The 14736-nt window shown below is 37.0% G+C and overlaps 1 protein-coding gene across 1 annotated transcript in view; it reads right to left on the bottom strand.

The window, feature by feature from the left end:
• Positions 1-14736, bottom strand: part of LRBA (LPS responsive beige-like anchor protein) — a 366680-nt gene that overhangs the window by 2934 nt on the left and 349010 nt on the right. The window contains 3 exon segments of the mRNA XM_031066497.1: positions 509-660; positions 7837-8051; positions 9248-9349. Coding sequence (XP_030922357.1) covers positions 509-660; positions 7837-8051; positions 9248-9349 — 469 coding nt within the window.

Below are 14736 nucleotides of genomic sequence, written 5' to 3'. Positions count from 1 at the left end.
GGATTGTTCAAAAAGGGTCACGCTGTATGTGGATAAAATAACTGTTCTAGAACTGAGAATGACACTTTGCTTTGGATGTGTGGAGGGAATCTTCTTGTGCACCTATTCCAACTGTTCTATTTTTAACATGAAAGTCTGGAATTAGCAATGTGATTCATCTTGTAAGGGAAAGAAGAGAGATGAAAGCACACATGTAACCTTCCACCTCCATGTGACCCACACTGTACATTGGTGCAAACCAATAACTCAGCCTATCTTGAAAGTCTGCCAAAGAAAGATTTCTTGGATCTCTCTTCACTCTCCAAAGAGCTGAAATCCTGAAAAATATTATCTGCCCTAAATATAACATGTTAAAAAAAAAAAACAACTTTTGCCAGCACAGAATTCTCAAGATAATCACCAGGATCTGTAACCCACAGAAAATCACAATTAAAACAACAACAAAAATGCAACTGAATTGTAAATATGTATTCCCCAATACTCTAGTTCAGACCAGACTTGGTCTCACCTTTGGTCATAGGACAGGGCCATGGATCGGATCCCAGCATCGCAGCCTGGGTAAGCAAAGAGCCGTTTGAGGTCCCACACCTGCCAGACCATGACAACCCCGTTGTCTCCACCTGTGAGCAGATACTGTCCATCCCGACTCAGCTGAATGGCCTGGGGGCAAAGCACAGGGAGATTTGTCAGATAAATGTGTGTGTGGCTCTTACTTCCCCACTTTTCCTTTCAATTAAAGGTTTCATATTGATAGCTGAATGTCCAGGGAGACTTTGATATCAACACAAGCTTTTGGGAAGCAACATTATTGTTATGTTATTTTACCCAGCAGGAGAATTTATGCTCTTATGCACAAATCTCCAATACACTAGATGTCACTAGTTAAGTCTCACCTGAGCTGTGATTTATTCCATGTTCCAAAGATTCAATATGAGGTCAGCTAAAGAAATTTACTCTTCTAATTAGCTAGATTTACAAGATGCAGCATTAAAAATATAGCACCTGACATTCCCCCAAGGGTCTTTAATACCAGCCTAGCAGAAGCTGAATGTTGACAGGAACTGAACTGTTATGCGAATCACTACAATTATATTAGACCTGCACTTTTAAATTCCTGCACTGGATTAATAAAATAATGATCCACCTCTCTTAAGAGAGATTGTGTTTCTTTTTATCATCCATCCTGAAACTGCCTCTGAAAAATTCAATGGCATATACCCTGTTTTGTATGCATCATGGGGACAGATGGTAAATCTGTATTTGAAATCTTTATTTGGGAACCAGATCATGACAAAAGATGGGATATCATTGGTTTTCAGAGTCAAGACTTCTTCAAACAGGATTCTTTAATCTACTCTAGTATTTTTTGTGTGCTATTGGGAAAAAAACAAGATACATACTGAATACCCAGAATAATAATTTTCCTTCTTTACCTGAAGACTATACCAGATGATACTATTGGATATTAAATGGACAGGATTCAGGAGAAATCTTTCTTAAAAGAAAGATTTTTCCAGTGTAAATAAGCCAAAATGGGTCTTAAGAGAACTGAACTTGAAATTTCATTAGAGCAAGTGGTAATTTATACAGTGAGAGATGACCCATCTAGCCCAAAGGTCTATCTCCAACAACTGCAGCAGGAGATGCTGCCAGCCTGGTCAGCACACAGCCCTCGACCCCCATGCACCACAGCACCCAAAATCACTGGATTAGGAAGATCAGAAAGTTCCTGTTCCCTCTAGTGTCTATTTATGGAAATGCTGCCCATGAATTTTCTTAATCTTTTTTGAGCCTGCTTGTTGGGAAGGATGAAAGTTTGACAAGAAAGCCTCACAGATATGTACGCCTGGCAGAAAGATTTCTGAATGTAGAACCTGAGAATGAAACAGAGATGGAAGCAAGTTTTGATACAGAAAAGAATTGCTGAGCCAGTCTTACTGGATAACTAAGAAGATAAAGGATATGTTAGTTTGAAGGGATTTTTATGACTTAGAGCAAAGGATAAACCCACTCCAAACAAGAAGATGTTTTTACCAAGCAGAAAGACAGCACAGGCAAACAAGTCTGGCAATATTGCAAGCAGAAAAAAAGTCTCAGAATCTTCCTCGGCAAGAAAACTGTTCTAGCTCAAACTGTAATGTACTAACTTTTAGTGATTGGAGAATAGTAACATGAATGTGGTAATTACAGTAGTTATGATAGGCTATAGGTAAAAGTTAAGGTATAGATTGGTTCTTCTGTACTAAGATGCTCAGCAAAGAAAAGTATATAATGCATTGTAACCAAAATAAAAGGGTCTCCAGGCCTGATTGCAGCTGGAGCTGACGGCTGTAGGCACAGGCTCAGTTGCCCATGACCCTGGACTGCTATAATAAATCTCAGATGTAATACACAGCATTTTGAAGAGCTGCCTGGAGTCCTGCATCCCTCATTATGGCTCTTACACCTGCTGGTGCCTTCTGAGGGGGGCAAGAAATTGGCAGAAGTAATTACAGTATTCCATGTTTATTCCATGTTTTGAGATGACCCTACCTGAAAAGTGAATACCCCACATTCTCATATTGTAGAGTTTCCTGAATAAGAGTTCTTCATTCATCTCAGGCATTGCCTTCATCACTCTGTAAACTCAAAAAACATTAAAGAAGCTGGTTCCCAACACCAACCCTTGGACTGGACTTCATGACTGACTCTTCTCACAGTGTGTGAGCATTTTTTCCATATGGGTCTCAGTAATTACTACTACAGAAACCCTGAGGAGGATAAAAACTTCATTTGAAAGGAGGCTCCTGCCCTGCTGTTGTGCAGAAATGTAAGCAGTAGAGGATACCAGGCCCTGATTTTATAGCCTTATCCTCCAACTGTCCAGGAAAACTGAAAGGTCTGCAGCATTTTCCAAAGAAACAAAACCAGAAAGTTGAACAGATTCTGTCATGTGGAATGACATCAACATGAGTCACCAGCAAGATCAAGATCCTTGAAACTACATATTGGACCATGATTAATAATACCAAGTAAGCCCAAGCCTTTTCCTATGCTCTTTTCCTGTTTTCAGATGCCTCTTCTCCACTCTCTTTCTGATTTTTGCTCCCCAGCTTGACTTCTGTTTTTCCTTCTCTGCTCTCTGCTTTTAGATTTGTCCACAATCCTCAGCATAGAAACAGCCTGTCCTCCATCCTGCTCTTCTTTCTCCTCTGCTTCCTTAACAGTTCTTCCCTTTCTTTGCCCAGGATCACAACCATCACATTTCTTGCCATGGATCTTTTGTGCACCTCTTTGTGAGGGATGATTGGTTGCAGGGAAAAACTGCATCCATGGCCTACAGATGTTCAGAACAGAATACAGATACTAAGCATTATCTACAAATGTATTTAACCAAAGGTTTGTGAATCAGCTAAATTTGGGCAGCCTTTCAATGCACTACACACCCTTCACATCACGGCTAATTTGTGATAAATTTCAGCTGACCCAACTTCTCAAGAGAATGATGTAAGAATGGAGGATGTTCACAGCAGTGGCTTATAAATTCCATACACACACCCTCTACAAACAAATGGATTCTTTTTGACTAAAACATTGTCAAGGCAAGGACATTCCCTCAAGATAACAGTCTACAAGCAAAATTCCAGCTCAGAGATTTAAATTTAGGAAACAGTAGAAAGAACTGAAGACAGGATTTTGCAAACATCTCTCTACTGAAATCTGTAATTATTTTAGCATTTGCAGTCTCTGCATATACAGGTTTGTAAATATGCAAAACTTTTTACATACCTCAGGGAAAAGCAGTTTGGGACTTTTCTTAACATACAGAATTTACAGCACACACACCACAAAAAAAATCAGAGAAACTAAAGCACAAAGCTGTTGCGTTCATGCAACACTGAAGTGTTTATACAGACTGCTGACAAGCCTAGAAACCAAAATATACAGTGTGTGTAAGATACTGCTTTGTGAGCAGCAGTAACTGAACTCAGACATATTGCACATCTGTATTTTTTGTATTGCTGCACTCTATTACTGCGATGCCAAATACATCCTGTAAGAATTATACGATGTGAGACACTTAGATTAAGATAGAGCTTCTATATTATGTTATAAATTTTGAGTGTTTACTGCAACAACTCCCAAGGAGTCAGAATGGATCACATTGCTGGAATTTTATTTCACACGATAACTTTAAAAGGAGTGTAATTGATACACAAACATATACTCTAAACGAAAGATAACACTGAGCAAAAAAAAAGATGATAAACCTATTCCAGCCGTGTTTTGAACTAAGATGACAAGACATACGTGTAATTTTAGACACAATAAAGCAGAACTTGTAGAGTTTTTCCAACCACAGCTAAGTATGGAAAATGGAACACTAATGAAGATTAGAATTATTTGGAATTGAAGCTTCTTCCTCTCTCCCCCAAAAAGAAATGTTCCAACCATTAATTGCTTCTGTGATTGTTGCTATCAGAAATGTGCTAAGCATCTTGAAAGCACAGGCACTTGAAAGGGAGCTTGAAAGCTCTAATTCAGAGACTGTCTTAGAAGAGTAAAGTAAGAAAGGGGCAGAAAATAAACTGGTAAGACTGAAAATTATCTAGAACTAGCATGTGCTGAGTGGATGATCACAAGATCTAACTAACCACAAAAGTATTAAAGAGATTATTCATTAGAAGCAAGAATCAATATGGGGTAGTTTTCTTCTCTATAACAATAGCAGCCTCCTAAGGGTATTTCCAAATTGCAGTGAAGACCGTGACAAATAATTATTTGCTACACTTATAAAATTCAGCTGATGAAAATCCATTAACCTTATGGTCATGGTTCACTTGAATTTTATACTTGAGGCTTTCACTGAAGAAATGCTATATTAAAAGGCAAATTAAAGCCATTAATCTTTAACTCTTCCACTACCTGCAACATGCAGTATGTTTTGTGATCTTTTGATTAAATAAAGTACAGGCTTTGAACCCTTACTAATACCTATGCAATTTTACTAAGTCATTGGCTTGTCATGAAGACAAGATGTTGATTTATTTAATTTTTATTTTTTATAAATAAATTTCTCAGTCTCTTGCCTATATATATGAAGGGATGGAGGAATGAATGAAGAGATGAAGGAATGAATGGAATAAAAAGGTGACCCTGTCAACATTGCAGTTTCATGATATGCCCTTCAAGATCTAACAAATGAAAGGATGCTTTTACTTCCAAATACTCCAGTTGGTATGGAAGGTGACATGAATCAATTTTACTGTTCTGCTTTTTCCCAGCGTAGTTTATCTGCAATTCTGCTAGGTATGCAACTGAAACAACCCTGCAACTAATCTTTCTCACAACATGAGATTCAGACTCTCGAATAATCCCCAAAGTGCACAATTTCAGCAATGTTCTAAAAGCTGCATTTCTGACTTGTATTTCCCTGGAAAGTCTCAAAACTTTGCACAAATCCCTTTTAACGTTTCAGGTTTTTGAAAGGCAGTGCTTTGTAAAAAGGCAGAGCTGACACTGTGACAGCCCTGGCTTACAGCAGCAGGAGTCTTGTGGGTACTTCCACATTTCAAAACAGACTCAGGAAAGGAAAATAAATTGGTTCCTCTGGGTGAAACAGCATACAGTCTTTGTTTAGGATAAAATAACTTTACCTCTCAGAACAAGCAGACTATTTAGAGTTAAAGGTATTCATTAAGATATCTAAACACTACATGGTAGATGTACTGTGATATGCCTAAGTTTCACTGAGCAATGTAGTATTTAAAACAAAAACAGGTGGAAGGCATTGATTAGACCCTGAATTTCCCCAGAGGTTCTGAATTTTTTATGGCAGTTTTCTAGCACAAGAATACAAGAAAGAAAATGAGAATGTTTACCCCAGTGTCATTATTGAAAGCTGCTAGTTTTACCAATAACGTCCTGAAATACCAGCCCATAATGACACAGGAAAACTGAAGCTGTTATATTACAAATTCCACACTTATGACCTTTTTCCTTCCCTTTTCTATCCTCCCCAAGCAAAAGCCAATGAGGAGAGTTTGTCAGCACAGCCCATGGGTAGGTGCTATTCATTTTAAATGCCCCACTTTAATCATGCAGTTGCCACTCTCCCTCAGCGATGATGTAGTGCAGAAGCGCTGGCAGAGACGCTGTAGGTTGTTTAAGCGTAAAGCTCAGCTTGGACCACTGGGACAGAAAGAAAACAAAACAAAACAAAATAAACCCCAAACCCCTCTACAAACATAATTCTGGCCCACAGAGAGCAGAACTTCAATTGCTTCCAGCAACATTCCTAAAGCTGTGGGTACTGACTGAAACACTACAGAAATTGTTTTAGCCAACAAGGGATTTCTAGATATTTTACAGATTTGCTGGCCTAGCTGACAACATAATCACAACTGAAAGTGACAGATTATCAACATTATTAATGTAAAAAGAGAAAACACTGTGATATGGTCTTGCTTTATGGAAAGAACTCTGGGATGAAGGGTAGGCTGAAAATCTCAGAAGTGTTTGTACAAGGATGGCCAAAGGTACAATTTCAGGGAATTGATGCAAAAATCTACATTAATTTGGAAAAAATGTCTGGGAACAGAAATATACACATTTTTACTTCACTTCCCCAGCCTCAAACCTGCACCTGTGGCTGCCACAAAACACAGAAGTCAAATGCTCCCTAATCCCACTAGACTGCACTCTCACTATGGAAAAGGGACCTACACAGAGAGTTATTTCTGTATATTCCACCACCAGCATAGCTGACATTCTGAATGGATGATACACAGGGATACTGGATTAGCAGAGCATAGTACACTATAGGAGTTTTAAAAGATTTTAAGTGGAATATACTGAACTGTCACAGAAACTTCAGTGCTAATGAAGCAGTTCCATACAAACTATAAAGTGTAAATCAGGAAGATCAAAACTCTTTAAAATACACTGACACATTCTTCTAACTTTAGCATGGAAAGAAGTGCTCACAACTTTGCACTACAGCTGAAAGAATGCCAATAATTCTGTAAAACAAATATGATGGCAGAAAGAGATTTTCTTCCTGACTTGTAATCCAAATAAAGGAAAAACTTTTTAGAGTTTTCAACTCAAGAGAACATTGGAAATCCCAGCAGCTGAATTCCTGGGATCTTCCATCAGATTATGAAAATCAGCTTGGAGGTGTGGTACTGCAGTACAGCTGGCAGCTTCTGCTCTGTTTCATAGGTACTATTACACAGGAACTGTCAAGAGACCTTCATTTTGTATTATAAAATAATTTTTATAAAGCCATAGGCTTAAAATGCCTCCTGCATAGTTCTGGACTTGCCCCAGGTCTCCTGCAGCTAAAGATGTGGAACTCTCCTGCCCACTTCACAAATGCCGAAGGGCTGAAAGAGTTGAAGTATAGACATATCCCTATAAACTTCCCGGAGCTCAGCACAACACATGCTAGCTGAACCAGGATGCAGGAATGGAGTCAGAGATGCCAAAAGAAAGGGAAAACTAACATCCAAAATAGCATGTCACCAACCTCTTGCCTTCAGACTGAAAAGCAAAGATGCAGCACAGCCTCTCCTGGTCAGCAATTAGTAATATTCATATTCTCCAACTCAAGGAAATGCCTACACAGTATTCCTTACTTTATGAACAGAGTTATTTTACAGCTAAAACTGTAAAATACACTTCCTAATGTTATTACGAGCACGTGGTCCCCTTAAATTTTTTCAGAATGCTGCTATGCTATGGTCTGGTACCACATATTCATGGTCTGGCTATAGAAAGAGTCTCCAGCCAACTCCAGCACAGACAGCTTTTCCCCATGCAGCTGGCAGTCAGCACACACTTGAGGACACTCACCCTTATCTTGTCATCGGTTTCCATCGTGGCCTGCAGCCTCCCATTCACACTGAACACACAGAAGAGGCCATTTTCATAATATATGACACAGTGGCCTTCTCTGGAAGCTTGAATAAGTTTTGGTCTCAGGCAGCTTTCGGGACCTTGTAATCTTTCAGGACCTTCTAACGTCCTCAGTAGATCTCCATTCATAGAATGTATGAGACATGGTCCTTCTAGGGAGACAGAATAGGATCACAGGTTATTGATTCATATGCTCAATTAAAGACATCATTTTTCAAAAAGCAAGTAATGACTCTACTTAAATAATCACTATTATATTACTTTATAGTGGTTGTTACCATGTTTAGGTGAATTGCCTATGACTTTAAGGGTACCGACACTAAGATAAACAGCTTATCCCTTGAAAGCTTTGCATTAAGGTAAAAGTACCTAGATTGCCTTCTGTGGATTTTCTTTTAAAGCAGGTAGTAGTTAATTTTGAGAGTTAATTTTGAGATTATTTAATTTTGAACAATTAAGCATACTAAACCTTGAAAGGAGATTATCAAAACACAGACACACAGAGTAAGAGTAATGAATTTACACATGTAGGTATTCTACAAGTGTATGTTTTCATATTAAGATTGCAAGCCATATACAACCCAATAAATATTTGCTTTTTCAACACATTCCGACAAACACCTACTTTGCACATAAGCCACAGGAGTTCACATGCATAATGCAGAAATGCACACAGGTACAGACCATGAATACACCCAACTCTGAAGAAGTGTCTCTGAGTAGCTATTTTAGAAACACTAAAGTAGAAAGATACTAAGTCCAAGAAATTTACAGCTTAAAAATAATTGTGGACAATTAAGCAAATAAGAAAATTATATAGAATTTCCACAGAATCATCATCACTCTTCATAATTTGCCTGCTAAAAGCAGGTCTTTGAGAATACAAATGGAGCATCTTAGAGGTTCTGCAGACAAGCTGAAAAAGCCTGAACAGAATTACCAGTAGTTTATACACACCCTTCATCAAACAAACAGTCCAGTACATTCTCTTTCTCTCAAAACTAATTTTTGCTTTCCCTTTTTGAGAAGTTATCCATTACAGCCACTCTTCACCATCCTGGCCCTCAAAGGCTGTATCCAACTATGTGACATGCAATTGCACACTGGATAAACAAACAGGAATAGCAATCAGTTGGGAAACTGATGTGGTTTTCTCTTCTTATAAACGTCTGAACAATCCTCAGTTTCAATGTGTTTAAAAAGAGGTTTCAAGTTCCACAGCAACTAAAAAAAAGGTTAGAAATAAAACCACCATAAAGTTTATAAATTCCACCACCTGAAACTATATTCCTCTTGGCATTAGGATTATAGCTTCACAAACAGAAAGAAATTATAAGAGCTACCTTACCTTTTGAACCACTTATTACCAGACCAAGCTCAGCACAAATGGCAGCACAGGTGATCTCATAGTCATGTCCTGTCAGAACAGCTCGAGGAGATGCAAAATCACCTTCAGTGAAAAAACAATAAAAGCAATCTTGGTTACAATCTATTCCCAAAATCACTGCTTTCCATCACTGAAGCACCTTCTGCTCTTTGAGTTCATGTTGCTTACAAATCACATCAATGCTCCTGTTTGTACCTGTGTAGTACCTACCTGTGTAGCTCCTACCTGTGTAGTACAGCAGCAGCACTCTGCCTGCATATTTACTGAAAGTCAGGTGTGCAGTAAAACCAACCAAAGTTGGTTTCCCCTCCCTCTCTCTCCTCCTTTAATTTATATTTTATGGAGGGAAAGATTTAAGTCAATTACTACCCTTTCCTACAACAGGCATTAGTAAATGCAAGTATCACTAGAGTAGCTATCAAGAGAAGATGCCTGAAGTGCCCAAAGATGAAGGAAAACTTCCAGTGACTGATTTTATTTTAACCTAATAACAGTGCTGAAATCTCAGTTTGAAGTCTAGTTCTTTGCAAGATGTGGAGCTGGACCACAGGCAGGATGAATTTCTGATGAATTTGCAAAGAAGTCCCACTCAAACCCAACATTAATGCTCCTATTAGACATTTCCCTACTATAGGAACTGTGGGGTTTTTGTACTTCTCTTTATAATCAAACATATATGGATACAATAAAAAAAAAAGAATTGTACAACTGGCACATTTAAAGGAAAAAACATTCTTCTCAAGGCAGAGAAAGGGCAAGCAAATGCTATAAAGCTCTTTAAATAGTTTTATATCTTTGCTCATAGGTTATTCACTGCCCTCTTCAAAAGTGCTGGCATTTTAAAAAATCATGAAGCTATTTTTGTATTACCATACAATTAGCTCATTCATAGCATTCTACAAAGCATTTAAACTCCAAAGGATGTTTCTTAGGCAATGCTATCATGTAGTGTTCAAAAGGTTTAGATGAGTTTTTAAGCAGCAGGGAATAATTTCACTTCACAATGAATGACGATATGTGAGACACCAACAAAGCAGTAAAGCAGTGGTAAAATCAACCTCTTTTTTCACTTGAAAAAGAGGAGATGGTTTTACAAAGACATAGAGTAATAATGGGACCAATTGACTCTATTAGTTATAAGTTAGCATCAATCAAATTGTATTTGGGGTTGTAAATTTAAAAATATAAACCCAGCATAATGACATTAATCTGTCCATGTAGAGCAGCACCAGCAATACTGGTACTGAGTGTTATTAGAGATCATAGAGCTGTGTTTAAAGGGATAGTTTCTCAGACCCTCCATGAGAGACTTCTCTGCAAAAGAGGTGTAAGATCTGGGCTTGCATAAATATTTTTACTCAAACCATTTATACCACCTCCCAAAACATCTGTGCAGCTGCCACATTCCAGTGGTTTTTAAGTAAAGGTCATAATCTCTGACAACATCTCAAATCAAGAATTTTGACCTTTCAAAATTTGATTTATTCTGCAGTTACTATTACAATTTGTATCAATAATACAAAATCTTGAAAAGTAAATAAATCGATTTCTTTTTAGATATAGCCACAGCCACTATATATGTGTGTCCATACATGTACACATCTAAGTATGTATGCTGCCAGCACTTTCAATGTGAACCTGCTTTAGAGCAATTTGCTGAATCATCCTAATCTCTTAAGAAACGGTCATTAGAAGCTGTCACTTTTGTTTCATATAATGTTTGAAAAAACAGACTCAAGCCCAGGAAGCATGGCAGACAGTTTAGGACCAAAGGAAAAAAAAAGCTCCCAACAAATTAGAAGCATAAGGGCGGATTTAACAACCTCTAGGTACTTCTCAGGTGGCTGCTCCTGTGAATTGTGCTCACAAACCTTTCAGAGCAAGTTGCTCTACTGAACCTTGCCCCACTAAACATGGGCTGGGCACCTCAGAAGATTCATAAATGAGCTCTATATAGCGAAGCCACAAACCTGCAGTTTTAGGGGAAAATGTAACAGCAGCTATAACAATCATACTATCCAGTAACAATTTAATGTTGCTGACCCAATTCTTTCTCCTCGTCACTACGAAGCCCTAAAATGCGCCAGCTTTGCATGTTTAAAGGTCTTGTTAGTTTGTTTTCTTTTAATGAGCTGCCTATATTAGCAAAATTTTAGACTTCTGGTTTTATTGCTTTCTTCTGCTTTCAGAAATTGAATTAAGGCGTACTCACATAGATCAGCAAGGAATTATTCTAATTATACACTTCACATTAATGAAACTTTTGAAATCAGAGAAGTTTTAAATACACAACATTGCAGGAGGTAATGAATGTAAGATGTTGGAATTAGAAGCACTTATGAGAAGCAATGCCTGAATGAATTATTAGGACTTGCAGATACACAAAATCATGAGAGTAAACTTATTGCTTACAGCAACTACATTATTTTGGGTTTTATCTGCATAAGGCTGTCAGCAACTACATCCACTAAATGTAGGAGATAAGACTCTTAAATCAAGAAGTAGAAACTGAGTATATATATTTATCACAGTTCACAGAAAATAAAATTGCCTGAGTAGCACTCACAGTCTTTTCAGAATTTGGACTTGACTTCAAACATAACAGAGTATAAATCTACAAGTGGAAGGATCAGCGTTTCATAGATTGTATCAACTGTTTCCTAAACTATATTTGAAATAAAGAAACACTAAAACAAAACAAACAAAAAAACCCCACAAAAATACACCAAAACCAAATGAACCAAAAAAAAAAAAACAAAAGAAGAAAACTAAGTAGTATCTTTAAAGAACTTAGGATTTGAATAGATACTGTAAAAGAAGAGTCCTGTGAAAAGTCAGGCTGACTCCTTTGATAAGAATGTCAAGTATCTCGGGGTTTCCAAGCCTGATTTCCCAAATAATGGGGTCAACTTAAAAGCTGGTCATAGAGCAGAACAGATTTCTTTAAAAGCTTTTAAACTGTTATTGGTTCAAAAGATTGTCATGGTTTTCAATAATGCAAAGAGAAAATTTTATTTTGTTGCTGGTTTAAGGGGCACCACTTCGAACTTTTCTAAATTGTTTTAGGAGAACAGACTCACAGACCCTTTTGAAAAGCTAGGGAAGTGACTTCAAAGGGAAGAGAGTCTTTGTCCGCTAAGCAGGTTTACGACCACTGATGCAAACCCTAAGTAAGGGCTGAAAAGAACACTCAGAGAATCTTTATGGAGATCCTTAAGGAAGATGAACAAGTCAGATGAAATTAAAGATAGTTCAAATCCTAGCACTAATAACCAGGACACAACAGATGTGCTTTTTCAGTGTAGGATATAGTGATATCCCCAGACTATCCCATCCCTGGATCGCTGCTTGGAGCTGAATTCTGTAACATTCTTAACGTCACATTCACATTGCTACAAATGCCATCAACGATTTATTTAAGTCACAGGAAGCACACATAAAGTTACTTTCCAGTAATGGACAGAATACTTTACCTTTGCAGCAACAATTCAAATTATTTCAAAAGAACTCACCTACATTCCAATAAATAATTTCTCCAAAGCTGTTTTCCCATAGAAAACAACATAAAATATCACTCTTACTTAAGTGACTAAAGTACATTTTAAATCATAAAATTCAAGCTTCAGAAGATAAAAGAAGAGCATGTGATATCATGTCAGCCTGTGGTGATATATCAGTGAAAAAATGTTAGGCTTTTGGAGACTATGTTTAAAAAGGAACAGTGGGATTACAGCAAAGTCAAATACTTTCTTCCAGTTTAATGACATCCAGAAGAAGAAAAGCCTTAATGGAGAGAAAAAGAAATTGGTTTGTATTACTAGGTCTCTTTTTGCTATTTTTTTTTAGCTTTGGTGATGTTGCAATACAAAGCAGGATCATGACATTTTAAATCCATCAGCAAATTCCTGAAATGGCTGCTTTCTTTATTTTCAGCACTAAGCTGTAAAAGCTGAGCCAAACACAAAAACTGATTTGAAGAAAAATATCTTCCTAAAAAGAAACCAAAAGATAGATTACCTAAAAAAACTTACTACACAATTAAATATGAGATACTCTTCCTACTATTTATGGGTGAGACAATATTATGCAATGCATTAAAATATAAAATATTTGACTGTGCTCCTTTTTATGTTTTATACTGAGAAGACAGTTAATTATTATGTCAAAGAGACCTAAACAGCCATTTCTAAATTATTCTCTAATTTCAGAGGCTGTGGGGCACTTCAAAATGGCAAATTAATTATGCAATTTTATGCCAATACAAAATCCAAATCAAATAAAGCATCAGTTAATCTGTCTTTTTACCTATTTCTTGCAAAAGTGATTGAGTGCCTTCTTGGAAGGCACCAAACCAAACTATACGTGTAAGAAAGGCCTTCTAAAATTAATTTTAAAATTTTCCCAATTTGGAAGTTGCTTTTTATGATTAAAAAAATAAGGAAAACAATAAAGGTATGAAATAAACATGGGAAGTACAGAGGTATGTACAGAATATAGGACATCTGGAAAAAAATGCTCTCAGCAAAATATAGGTAAATAAAGAAAATTAATTTGCTGCTAAGGTCCAATGTTGATTATATAGCAGGTTTCAGACTTTAATTGCATCAAAGTGATAATTGCCAAATATTATATAAAGTCTGTGCATTAACATTATTTATAGATCACATAATTGGCCAAATGATTAGAACCCTATTTCACTGGCACAGAAAATTACCTGATGAATGAGAGATCTTACTCAAGTGATACCACACAAAATCGTTGAAATATTCCTAAAGCTTCAGTTTGAATAATCTTTTCTTTGTAAATAAGAATTTTTACATAACAATATAATATTTTCATATTATATAGAAGCTTCATTGTTGTCTGGTTCTTCATGTGACATTCCATCAGCATTTCCTCTTAATTCCTTCAAACTACTTCCCATCTGTTCAGACTTATTTTAATACAAAAAGTACAACCTTATGCCAAGATGCAAGTTTTAGTTTTGTAAAAACACACTTCAACCTTGTATTTTCTGAAAAAGGAACAACTTCTTTGAACAGTGCATCATTCTATCCTGAAGCAAAGTCTAAACATGCAAAGCACAGGAGATGCTATATTTTGTTCAGTAAGGAAAAAATACATTAGATTTATCTTGTAGGATTCGTTTCAGTAAATATAACCCAGGAGGGCTTACTATACTTAGCTCAGTGTCACTCAGTGCAACAAGTGACCAACATTTAATCACTATTAATGAGAGATTTTTCATACATGCTGTGTCACAAAAACTATGCTTCCAAAACAAACAGAATAAGGAAGAAGATCTAACCGGCCTTCATAAACTGGGTATTACAATTCAGACTTCAAAAGTCAATAATCCCCAGTCTCTTAATTCCTACACCATGTGCAACACAAAACTTTCTGGAACAGGTTCTCCATAAGTGGGGATTGATCTGCTGCAAGTCCTGGAA

The sequence above is a fragment of the Geospiza fortis genome, unplaced genomic scaffold (assembly GCF_000277835.1).
Source record: "Geospiza fortis unplaced genomic scaffold, GeoFor_1.0 scaffold11, whole genome shotgun sequence".
Taxonomy (NCBI): domain Eukaryota; kingdom Metazoa; phylum Chordata; class Aves; order Passeriformes; family Thraupidae; genus Geospiza; species Geospiza fortis.
This window is presented reverse-complemented; position numbering and strand designations above follow the sequence as displayed.